The sequence below is a fragment of the Podarcis erhardii genome, assembly GCF_964252035.2.
Source record: "Podarcis erhardii genome assembly, chromosome: 11".
In the NCBI taxonomy this organism is placed as follows: domain Eukaryota; kingdom Metazoa; phylum Chordata; class Lepidosauria; order Squamata; family Lacertidae; genus Podarcis; species Podarcis erhardii.
Window position 1 is genome coordinate 55683570 of NC_138501.1, and position 12642 is coordinate 55696211.

The window sequence follows — 12642 nt, forward strand, 5'->3', positions numbered from 1 at the left end:
AAAGTGAGTCGGCTTTTGCTGGCTGTCGTGGGTGCTGCTCTGCTCCCCTTGATTTTGCTCTTGCTATGCGGCCAGGATCCTGGGTCTTCCCTGGGAAGGGAGAGCAGGAGGGGGGGGAGGGAGACAGGTGGGGAGCCTCGTGGGGCCCCTGGATCAGGAGGCCTGCCTGGGTCGGGACGAAGGTCCTGGAAGGCCCCTGGGAAGAGACAGGCTTCCGCTTGGCAGTTCAAGCCAGCGAGGGGAGCTACCCCCCCTCCCCAAATTGCTCTTCTGGGTTGACAAGGAAGTGGAGCTTTGGCCAAGTTGGGGAAGAAAAATGTGGCTAGAAGCCCAAAGCTGGGGGACTGGATAAAAGGCAGAGCCTTGCCTTAATCCCAGGCCTCCCCAGATCAGAGGTTTGTGTGTGTGTGTGTCTTTTTTGTGCACCTGCATCCTGGCTGGTGAAGCCAAGGCCTCCCACCTGCTTCAGTCGTTTGCCTTTGATCCGACTATGTGAGTTTGCATGTTACCCAAATGCTTTCCTATTTCTGGGACCGCGAGGGGAATCATCGAGTCATCGAGTCAAAAGGGACCTCTGAGGGTCATCCAGCTCAACCCCCAGCAATGCAGGATTTGCAGCCCAAACATCCCTGACAGGTGACCTCTACTTAAAAACCTCCAAGGAAGGGGAGTCTGCCGCCTTCCAAGGGAGAGCCTTCCACTGTCAAGGAGAAAGTTCCTCATAATGCAGAAGGCAACTTTCTACCAAATAGCCAAAAGCTCCTGGTTGGAAGGGAGCCTTACTCCTCTCTCTGGCAGCCACAGGCAGAACCAGAGCAGCCCCTCCAAGTCAGAAAGTGAAGGTGCCTCATTTTCTCTCTTGGTTCCTCTTCCGCTTTCACACTGCCTGACGATTCCCAGGCAGCCCAAAGCAGCGCTTGTTGCCTCCCCCTTCCAGGCCAAAGGAGAAGCCTTATAATTCCTCGACGCTCTCCTGCTTCTGGGATGCTGTTCCCAAGAAGGCTCACCTAGTGCTTTTGTTATATATCTTTAGGTGCCAGGCAAAAACTTCCCTCTGTAACCTGGCCTTTGGCCTTTAACTCTCTGTGGCCTTTTTGAAGTGGGTGGGATGCTAAGTCACTTTGGGTTGTCCTGGGCAAGATGAACAAATTTAATGAATAATATTGTTGGCATCTGCCTGTCTTGGAAGACAGTGGAGTGCACCTCTGGGGGGTGAAGTCAAACCGCTGCGCTGGCAGCACCAAAGTGACCTCCTTGGGGTGCAAGCCCAGGCAGTGTGTCTGGAGGTCCTGGTCTGCCCAGATGACAAGACCCCCCTTTCGACCTCCCTCATGTGGTCCTCAGGGAAGCAGAGGGAGATGTTGGGCACCAGCTTGGCTGCCAGAGTTGCCAGGAGGCGGCGGCATTCAAGGCAACATCCAACTGCCTTAGGGACTTCACTCTGGATTTGTGTTGGGCTTCCTCCTGAAGCCCTTCTTCTCCTGAAGATATCCTGCAAGGCAGCAGAAGTTTAGGGTCAGACATGTCCCTGCCTAAAGAGGTGTAACATGCATCATTTCTCTGGCAGAGATCCACACAGCTCTAAGCGGCTTATTCGGCCTCCACTCCTCCTTATTTTTTAACTGACCTGGATTTCTGGCCTGCTGGGCTTTGGTTCTGCCAAAATTATAGTCTTACCACAGGAAGCAGAACAGAATATTTGCTGGAGCTGCCGGTGTCCGAAATGCTTGGAAGGACATCTTGGAAAGGGCATGAGAGTCTTCTTTCGGCAAAAAAGATGTGCAAAACGGAAAATTAAAAATAGATTTGGTGACGCGACCAGAGCTGGAGCCGACCCTGGACAGTGGTGCGATCTCCAAAAAAGGAGACGTTCCACGCTGCTCCCAGGCAGATGTCGCTCAACTGGATAATTTATTATTTCTTCATCCTAATGCGTATGAGAGATGCAGCAAGGCTAGACCAGGGAATGAAACAATTTATCAAAACATTTCAAATGTCAGAAGTGGAATCTCTCATTTACTCTATTGAGCATCACAAAAACCGTTCCTGTTCATCACAGAGACTGCTAACCATTTCCCTCTGAGCTACTGACTGACTGACTGAGCTCACTTGGGAATGACTTCGGCTGGTTTGTGTGAATAAAGGGAATGAGTTTTGTTCTTCGGAACAGAACATTTAAAATGTAGTTTGGCTCTTAAGCAAATGGATTGTTTATACACTGCTTATCTCAAGCCCAAAGCAGTGGATGTCTCATACATATATCTAAAATATACCTCCTCTTAATTCAACTACCGATCAAAACTAATCTTCAAACTGAAGACATTTGCTTTGCTTTTCCCTCTTGCAAGAGGCCTTCTAAGTCAGGGCGTCCTCTCAGTCAATGAGGCACAGCCAAATCTGTTGCCCCTCCCCACTCATCTCCAACACCCTGAATGCTAGGAGGGTCCTCAGCCCCTCCTCTCCTCCCTCCCTGCCCCTTTCTTCTAAGAGTCCAGTTTTCTAGGGCTTAACAGCCCCTCCCAGGTGATCTCCTGAGCAGGAGAGGCCAGCCTGACTTGATTTTAACATGCTAAATCCAGTGTCTGGTACCCAGGAATCAGGAGGGGTGGGTGGGTGTCCAAGCAAATTCATAGCAATGTTTTTGCAGGCCCTGGAAAATAGTACAGGCTGCACCCCTCTTGCTACTGGGGGGGGGGGGTCAAGGACCAGCACTCTCGCCCTGCTCCTGAAGGTCTGTGCCCGAGCTTGCTTCCCATCCTGTGTATGGAATGTGGTTTGCAATTTCTTCCAGAAGCAGAGCAAAGCTTTCCTTTTTCCTTTCTCCTTCTGTGATGGAACTCCTATTTAGGGACTTCCCTGGCGTTTTTCTGGCCCACGTAGGACCAGTCTGGATAGTTGGCCTTCGTGAAGATTTGACGTTTTCATCCCCAAAATGTTTTTTATTTGAGTTTCTACTGAAATGAGGCTGCATTTTAATGTTGTATTTAATCTTGTTTTTAAGTTGTATTTTAATCAATTGTTTTTATACCTGGTGTTAGCCGCCCTGAGCCTGGTCTTGGCTGGGGAGGGTGGGGCATAAAAAAATGTATTATTATTATTATTATTATTATTATTATTATTATTATTATTATTAGGCCTTCTGGGCAGGTCTGGTTCTGGCCTCCGCAAAGTCTCTGGGGGCTTCCCTCCCTGTTGGAGCCGAGCAGGGCTAGTTGCCACCACGTCCTAAAGCGCCATTAGCGGCGACATCGCGGCCGTTGTGCAAATCTGTTTTGGGCCCCGGCTGCCTATTCTTCCCCCTCTCTCTGTTTCTGCAGAGGAACAATCCCTGCGCACTGGAGGGGAACGGTAGGCCCTTAATTGCTGGGCTCTCCTGTTACTGCAGATGGTTGTCTCGGAAGGGGTGGCAGACGCCTGGTCAGCTCTGGTTACTTGGCACCTCTCAGGGCAGGTAACCGTATAACGGAGTTAAAACACTAGACGAAGACCTGTAGATGGAGGGAGGGCGGCTCTTGCAGGGTGGGGCAGGGATACAGAAGGCTTTGCCCCTGCCCTGGTCCAGAGACCCCCTCCCCACCGAGGCCATTTGCCACAGGATGGAGGCGAGATGCCATTTGCCTTTAAATTGTCAATGAGGAAGCCTCAGTTTAGCTCTGCTGGTGGCTGTCTCCTCCTCCCTCCTCTTGGTGTCTCTGTATCTGATGGTTGCTTGGTCCTGGGAGCAGGTGAGGGGCCCCTGTCCCCCCACCCCAATTATGGCAGGGGCAAGGAGGGTGGGGGTGGAAGACTAAGAGGACAGAGGAAAGGAGGGGAAGGGAGGGGAGGGGAGCAAAGGAAGACTAGCACCACACACACCCCTCTGCCCTGACGTGGCTGCTTGGTGTTCCTTGAGGGCTAGTAGCTTGCGAGGCAGACTGGACTCCCTTGGAAAGGGTGGGCTCTCCTTCTGCTGGATGTTTTCAAGCAGAGGTTGGGCAGTCGTCTGTCAGGGATGCTTGAGCTAAGATTCCTGAATTTCAGGGGTTGGGCTGGATGGCCTTTGGGGTCCCTTCCAACTCTGCAATTCAAGGATTTCAGGTGCTGCCCAGGAAACTCCTGGCAACCTGAGATTTGGCTTCTCCCTGTGATCTGCAGGTGGAGCTCTTCCTTGCAACAGCTGCTTGCCTTGCGGACCACCCTTCTCCCTGTTTCCCCCTGGGGTGCAACTGCCTTTGGCCTCTTTCAACTACCTGAGGGTCTCAGGCAGGCATGTGGGGCCGGGTGCTGCTGTAGGAGTTGCAGGGGCCTTCAGGCGGACTGGGGGCAGGCAGGGTGCTGGCAGCTGCCTCTGCTGGCCCCCTGCTGCTTACTGCTCCTTTCCCACGAGGAGGAGCTCCCGGCAACAGGCAAAACAGATCCCCCCTCCATGTTGGTGAGGGGGGAGGGTTTCGCTCAGCATCATATTGCTTGGGAGGCCTTATGCACTGCATCTCAGGACAGTTATCTCTCGACCTGTTCGCTTTTATTTTTTAATTCATAAAATTTATACACTGTTTGATTGTTTTAAAAAAACCCTCAAATTAGTTTACGGAAAGGACAAAATGCTAAAATTATCAAAAGAAGAATTGGCAACAACGATTTAAGACTTCTGAAAAGTTAAAGCAGCAACAGACTCAAAGCAGGTTAAGAATTGCACTGGCCTTCTGAATCTCTCGACAGGCTTGTCTAAGCAAAAATGCCCAAAAGGGCTCATTGAGGACACCTGCCTGGTGTCACTAGGGCAGGGGGTTCCTAGTGTTGTTCTTGCCCTCGTACGGCTGCTCTGCCCTTTTGGGGAGGCCGAGAGGCTGTTGCTTTGCCCCTCCTGCCTCTCCACGCTGAACACCTGGGCAGCAGGACAGGTGAGCAACAGGCCCCCAGGTGGGCTGCAGCACACAGTCACCTGCTGCGAGGCAAAGTGAGTAGCACAGGTGAGCAGCAGCAAGGCGGCCACTTTCCTCCTCCTCCTCCTCCTCGTGGTGCTGTAACCGTACCTGCCCCCTGAACTGTGTCTGCTTCCTCAGAAATAGGCTGAGCCACCTGGCTGGAGAGGCAAGAGGCGCCCTTGGAGTCAAGAGCCTTCTTTTTCTCCCTCTGCAGGAACTCCAGAGCAGACTGCTGAAAGGATCTGCTGGGATGCCGCTCTTCGGATTGGGGTCTGGCCAGAAGAAGCGGCTGGAAGGTAAGCGAGCTGGACTCTTGCGGTGGGCACAGTTCCTTGGCTCTTGCCCGGATGCCCTGCAGACTCAGCTGCCGCCTGGCGCGCCATCCACCCGTCTCTCCAGCGGCAGAGCAGAGCATGCACCTGCTGGGCGTCGGGTTACAGCTCCCTGCCTGGAGCGCGGAGCCCAGGCCATGTGCCCAGGAGGCTGGGTAGGCAGCCCCTTCCCACAAGGGGTGGGGGGCAGGGGGTTTCTCTCCCGGAGAGATCAGATCTGTGGGTTGCAGAGATGTACATGGGACACCCGGCTTGGTCCAGTCACTTTGGCCTGGGGAAAGAGCCCTTGCAATTCATGGAATCGTGGAATTGTTGCGTTGGAAGGGATCCTGAGGGTCATCTAGTCCAACCCCCTGCAGTGGAGGAATCTGTTCTCACAGTGGCCAGCCAGAGGCCCCAATGGGGCACCCTCAAGCAGCCCTCCTGTGGTTTCCAGCAGCTGGGCTGCCTCTCACTATCAGTGCCTGATTAAACCCTATGGAGGCCCCTAGGCAGCTGAAATCTCAGGGACCCCCTCCCAAATCATCTCTTAATTTTTAAAATTTTCTTTCAAGACCAAATCAATATTCTTTTGATCTATTGCCGTGGGGCACATCAGCCAGGACCTCCTCTGCCTGTTTGGTAATCTGGCACTGCTCACTGAGCAGGCAGAGCTGAGCCGCCACGGAGCATGGCCTCGAGTGTGGAAGTGCTGGCTCTGTTGCTCCGTCCTCCCCAGGTGATGGGGCAGCTTCTGCATGAGCCCAGCAGGCTCCTTGCTGCAGAGGTTTCCTCTCCAGGCTGTGGGGTGGAGCAGGAGCACTGCCCTCTCTGAAGCAGCAAGGGGTACGGAGCTCCCTCGTGCCACGCTAATGCCCAGCGAGGGCTTCTGTGTCTCCCACCTTCCACATGTGCAGGGAAACGGGAAGTGGAAGGAGGTTTGTGGCCCAGCCAGAGAGCCTGGCCCCTTTCCCCTTTCCCCTTTCGCCTTTCCCCTCTCACTTCTCCTCTGACCCTTTGGTGTGGGGAAGTGCAAGGACCACGTCCAAGAGGGGGGCTGGACCTTTGGGAAGCAAAGGAGGAGACCTTCTCCCCAGGGCTGTTCTGTGGCTTTGAGCAAAGTGGCTTCCTGCATGTGGCCTGGCTTGGGGGGCTTTCAGGGCTGCCCCCTCCCCACCCTGTGATTCAAGATGAACTCTGGCAGTGCATTTTGGTTTGTGTGTGTCGGGAGGGGGGTGGGGAGGCTAAATTTCTGGTTTTGTGCTCAATGGGCAGCTTAAGCAAGAAGGGAGGAAATTGTGCAACCTGCCGGATCATTGCCTGCTGACTCCTCCTCTGAAAGCCTTTGACTTGTCCACGCAAAGTCCCCCTTCGCTCACCCCCGCCCTGGCCAAGAGATGTTTGGAAATTGGTCTGCCCCTTTCATGCAGGAGGGAAAGTGGGGCTTGGCTGCTCCTGCAAGGTTTATTTCTCACCCACCCCTCACCCCAAACTTATTTCTTGCAGGAGAGCAGCCCAATAGGAAACCACGAGATTTGTGTGAAGCCAACAGCCATAAGTTGGGGTGGGGGTGGGGGAGATTCAAGGCTGCCCAGTGATCTTTATTCCAAGGAAAGCTTACCGATATTTCTTTGTGCTGCGGTTTAAAACAGTTTAAACGCAAGCAGTCGACAGCACACATGAACCAGACCTCAAATGGCTTTCAAAACACCCTTATTATGTAACAGTGACGCCATGGATAGGTCTCGTGTCTTGCAAGCCCCTTTTGGGTCCTTCCTCTCTTCCTCTTCCTCCTCCCTCCGGTCTCTCCTGGCCTCCCTCTCCTTCCAACTGCCACCAACTGACTTTCCCTTTCTTAGAACTTTCCCAGCGCTCTCTTCCTCAGGACCCCCCCCCCACATCCTGTCAGCTCAGGAGAGGGTGCATGGCACCCATCCCCCCACAATCGCCCCCCCCCCCCCCCCGCTGGCCGTGGCTGGAGAGAGTGGCCGGGCAGAGCTGCTCTCCTGGGGAAACCTCCAATAAATGTATGTTTACGATTTAGGGGGGCTGCGTATGACAGCGTCTGGGGACCCCGGATCTGGGGGATTCGGAGCTGATTCAGCCGGGGGGGAAAGATGAGAAGAGCAAATATCCAGAAGGAAAGCTCAGGATGTCTCAGCTGAAGTAGGTTCCCCTCCTCTCCCCCTTCCGAAACAATTCCCTCTTTTGAAAAGACCAGAACCCCTAATGCTGCAAAGGATGGGGTGGGGGCGGGTGGAAGCCTGTTCTGTAGCCTCAGGCCAGGCGGGTGGGAAACAGGTTTGGGGTGGGCCTGAGCTCAGTGGGAGCTAGAGCTTTGCATGCGGGCGGGGGGGGGGGTCCTGGGTTCAGCCAGGAGCATCTTCAGGAAGGGCTTGGAAAGACCCAGGCAGAGACCCTGCCAGACAGCGGGTGCCGAAGATGGGCTGGCGGCAGCTTCCTCTGCTCCAACCTTCCCTGAGCTCTGGCTCCAAGGAGATGCTGTGAGTTATGAGAAAGAGGCCTTCTTGTAGCTCCTGAATCAGGAAGCCTCAGGGGGACCATGTGAGCAGCCCAATATCCGAGGCAGAACCATACCAGTCTCTCTGAGGTCCAGCAGCCCAGCCAGCGAAGGACCTGCCCAAGGCTGGCATGGGGCTGTGCTGGGCCACAGCTGGGGCTCCTTTGGCCTCTGTGACCTGGTGGCACTAGCATGTGATGATGGGTCAAGCGGCAGAAGAGCCGAGCCCTGGCTTGCAGCCGAGGAAAGATGAGAATGTAAGAAGAGTCTGTGGACCCGGCCAGTGACCCCTCTAGCCGAACATCCTCTTCTAGGTGCCTCTTGGGGGAACCTGCAAGCAGCATTGAAGCAGAAAAGTTCTCCTGCCATTTCCAGAAACTGGAAAAAACATTGCTGCCTCTGTGGAGGCAGAGCAGAGTCATCCTGGCTGGGAGCCATTTATAGCCCTTCTTCAGCTGCCTTGCAAAGACCAAGAGCTTCCAGTATAGCAAAGCCCCTTCAGGAGCCCCCTCACCTTTCCCCTTTCTGGCCTTGTTGCCTTGGCGTAGCTGCAAACACATCTATTTATTCCCACATTTGGAGCTGGAAGACGAAAAGGGGTTTGTCTGTTTCCTGGCTGGCCTCTGGCTCAGCCTTCTCGGCCTTGACCGTTTCCTGCTTTTCTTTGCACTTATCCCGGCTTCATGGGAAAAGGTGGACAGAGCAGAGGCTTTCGAAGAGAACAAAGGCCAGCAGAGACATTTACTGGAAAGTCAAAGGATGCCTGCGGAAGATGGAAAACCCCGCTTGGCCCTTGCCCAACATAAGAGGAGGAGGAGGAGGAGTCTGAGTCTGAGTCGCTGTCTGTGCCCTTGAGGCCATGCAAGGAGCAGCCGGTCCCTCCTGGAGGCAGAACTGATAACAGAAGAGCCTCTTAGCCGAGGTCGAGCATCACCTCCTTCCTCCTGTCCTCTTTCAGATGTGGCTATTTAGGAGGGGACTGAGCCTCTTGTGGGAACAAGGTGCTGTGAAACTCTGCAGCAGGAGTTTGGGTTCTCCTTTGGAGAGATGAACATGTTGCTCCCCCCTCCCCCAACAGCTCTTTGTGTGGATCTGAGTAGGAGGAGAGAAAGCAAAGGCCAGCCTGGGAAGGGGGGTGCTTGGGAGCTTCCTATGGGGCACCTTCTCTGCTTCTTAGGGGAACTCCCCAACCTCCTTCCCTCCAGATGTTCTGGACTCTTCAGGCTTGGCTCTCCAATGCCTGGGAAGAAGAAGAAGAAGAGTTTGGATCTGATATCCCGCTTTATCACTACCCTAAGGAGTCTCAAAAGACACGGGTGGCACTGTGGGTTAAACCACAGAGCCTAGGGCTTGCCAATCAGGTCAGCGGTTCGAATCCTTGCGACGGGGTGAGCTCCTGTTCTCAGTCCCTGCTCCTGCCCACCTAGCAGTTCAAAAGCACACAGTGCAAGTAGATAAATAGGTACCGCTCTGGCAGGAAGGTAAACGGCATTTCCGTGCGCTGCTCTGGTTCACCAGAAGTGGCTTAGTCATGCTGGCCACATGACCCGGAAGCTGTACGCCGGCTCCCTTGGCCAGTAAAGCGAGATGAGCGCTGCAACCCCAAAGTCGGTCATGACTGGACCTAATGGTCAGGGGTCCCTTTACCTTTACCTTTAAGGAGTCTCAAAGTGGCTAACATTCTCCTTTCCCTTCCTCCCCCACAACAAACCCTCTTTGAGGTAGGTGGGGCTGAGAGACTTCAGAGAAGTGTGACTGGCCCAAGGTCACCCAGCAGCTGCATGTGGAGAAACGGGGAAGTGAACCCGGTTCCCCAGATTACGAGTCCACAGCTCTTAACCACTACACCACACTGACTCTCACAAGGGAGCCTTGGTCAGGCTGGCTGGGACTGATAGAAGCTAAGAGTCCAGAACATCTGGAAGGCACCAGGTTGGCCAAGGCTGACCAGAAGCCTGCAGGTGCTGGAGGTGCTGTTTGCATGGCATTTGGGCTTCCAGGAGGAAGCGAAGCAGCTGCTGGTTTTGCTTTCTGCCATAGGAGTGGCAAAGGGCAGAAGAGGAGGAAGAGGAGGAGATGGGCTTCCAAAGATGTGCAGGTGGCCTGGGGGTTGGGGGATGCAGGGCAGGTACTGGGAATCTCACTATTAAGTAAATCACAGAGAAGCAGGAAAGTCCCTTGGCCCACCTGCATAAGTATTTGCACAGGGCATGAGAGTGACCCTTCTCCACCCCAGAGTGAAGTGGAATATTTTGTCCTGGGAAAGGGAGGCTGTCCCTGGTGGTTCAGACAGAATACATCTGGTTGCAGCAGCATTAGCATCAACAAGAAGACCTCCCACCACACTGCCGCTGTCCTCTGAACTTCTGTGTGGAGCATAAGGGACTTGTGGGACTTGTCGGCCGTTGGTCTCCTGGGCCGGTTGCTGGAAGGTCTCCTAAGTCCAGCGGCAGGTGACTTGCTTGTGGCCTCTGCTGGGCTCCTCTCATGGGGAGGGCCCTTCTTGGGTTTGACCTCCCAGTAGGTAGGGAGATGGGGGGGCACAGTCCCTCCTCTTTATCACTAGTTGGCAGGGAGTTAGAACCAGGTAGAGGAAGCAGTGGTGGCTTGTCGTAATGTGACCACAGTTTTTGCGTGTGAGTGAGCGAATGGATAACGCTTCTGCTGCCCCCTCCCTCCCTCCCTCCCTCCCTCCTCTCTGCAGGGGACCTCTAGCTCCTTAGTAAGCGAGAGACACCTGCCAATCAATCCCGCCCACAGCGCCATGGAGTTCTCTTGCCTGGACTGATTTCTTCAAAATGGGGTAGATTCTTCCCGCGGTGCCGCCAGATGCTGCATTCATGAGTGAGAACGGTGTCCGCCGTCAATATCACCGTTTAGATGCCCTCCTTTCCTGGGCCTCGACAGGTGCGAATAAATAACAGCATTTCTTCTTAGTGCTAAAGTAGACTTGAGTCAGGGCCCCATAGCGCCAGCTCACTAACCAGAGGGATCTGGGATTTACTGAGGGTGCTGAGAACTGTAGCTCCATGAGGAGGTCAACTGCAGTTCCCAGGATTTTGGGGAGGGGGCTAAGTGCTTTAAGTTTGCTCTGCATAGATGGTGTGGCTGAGACGGGTGTCTGCCTGTTTGCTTGACTGACGGTAGCACTTCTCCCAAGTTTCCTAAATGGCACAAAGATTGTGGAGCATGAGAGAGTTGCCCATTTTTCTTTATGCCTTTGCTTGTTTCCATTTCTTCCTACTCGGCATTTCTCCACTAAAGTCCATGCAGGGTGGCTTTCAATGAAACATCAGATTGTGAAAAATAATTATATATACCCCACCTTTTCCCCTAATAAGGACTCAAGGCGGTTTAGAGATAAAAATCATAAACACAAAACAGCAAAAGCCAACCATCCCTTGTGGATGACATGGACACTGACCAGTAGGGCCCTGAGACACACAACCCTCTTCCACATAGTGCTTGCAACCTCAATGACTTTGCTTGCTGGGAGAAAGACCCCCCCACCCCCATTTCCCTAGGGGCTCCTGGGGAGCACCAAGACATTGCGACCCCCAGCAGCCGAGGTGCTTGCTGGATCACGCTCAGCAATTCAGTCCTCCCTGCGGATTCCTTGCACAAAAGCCTGCTGTCTGGGGAAGCCCTGGGCTCCGGTTCCCCTTATCTCTCTTGCTGTTTAATCATTGACCCTCTCGCTGAGGGCAGGCAGCCTCTCTTGGCCCCCCTGCTCTGGAGAAAGGTTCTCTGGATTCCTGCGGATGAATCCAGCCATTATCCCCCAGACCAGAAATGGCTCTGAGGTCTCTGGAGTCCCACCACCTCTCGGGAAGGAGGGCCAAAACTGCGGCTGAGCCGCCAGACCTTGTCCTTTCAGGTGAGTGAGCTGGGGGGGGGGCTGCCCCCAGATCCTTGACTTTGAACCCAGGTGTCAGCCGTGACACTGGTGACAGAGCGAGGAAGAGGGCGTCCGAGTGTGCCAGGGTGCCCTATCTCTCGCAGCGGAATAAACAAAGCCTGCATTGCAGCAGGTTGGACTAGACCCAACATTTTACCTCGCGGTGAGCATCCTTGAGCACTCACTCCACAGTGTAGGAACAGGATAGAAATCTTAAACACATTGTTGTGACAGGACTAGTGTCACAACTCTCCCACCGGCACCGGTGCTATTTAAGAAGCTCTGGAAAATTAAAGGTTTCATCTCCTCCTTTAGAGACTACGAGGCTCCTGTGGGAGCGTCTTTTAAAAACATGGCTTTTGAAAAGGGTCTGAAGATCTGTGGCCGAGAGAAGGGGGTTCGTGCCACCTGCACACAACTCGCTTGTAGAGCAGAGGCGCAATGGCACAAGTGCTTGCATGCGCCTGCGGTCGTGTGCGTGTTTCACGCTGCCCCAATCTCTGAATGGTGGGAGATGCCAGGGGCTCCAGGCACTTGCCCAGAGTTCGTGTTTGCATTTGGGAATGAGGCGCAGTGAAGACACACTGGTGTCTTTATGATTGATGGTTTGTTGATGCACACATGCTGCCTGAGCCTGCGAAAGAGGTTCACAGCACTGACACCCCAAAAGAGTCTTGCTTCTCCCAGAGATGCAGCCTTGAAGTCAAGCAGAAGTCAGCCTCTCTGTGTGCTTGCTGCCTTGATTTTAGGTAACATCACTCAAAATTCAACTCTAAACTCTGGCTTTTGTCCTCCCCCTTACCTGTGAGTTAACAGGTGGGCCCCACCCATTTGCCCTCCCCCACAGAGCCCCTTCCTTGGCTCTCCTTCCCTTATGAGAAGGCTAGCCTGGATATTCCAAGATTCAGAAACCTCAATTAGATTTTAACACCTGCTTTGTTGTTGAGTCGTTTAGTCGTGTCCGCCTCTTCGTGTTCCTGCCAGTTTTTAATTGTGTGAGTAGATCGG

The 12642-nt window shown here is 53.8% G+C and overlaps 1 protein-coding gene across 1 annotated transcript in view; it reads left to right on the top strand.

The window, feature by feature from the left end:
• The window catches only part of LOC309352701 (phospholipid-transporting ATPase ID-like), an 83457-nt gene that overhangs the window by 422 nt on the left and 70393 nt on the right, over positions 1-12642 (top strand). Inside the window, exon 2 of the mRNA XM_081881401.1 lies at positions 5119-5200. Within this exon, the coding sequence (XP_081737527.1) occupies positions 5119-5200 (82 nt within the window). The remainder of the gene's footprint in view (positions 1-5118; positions 5201-12642) is intronic.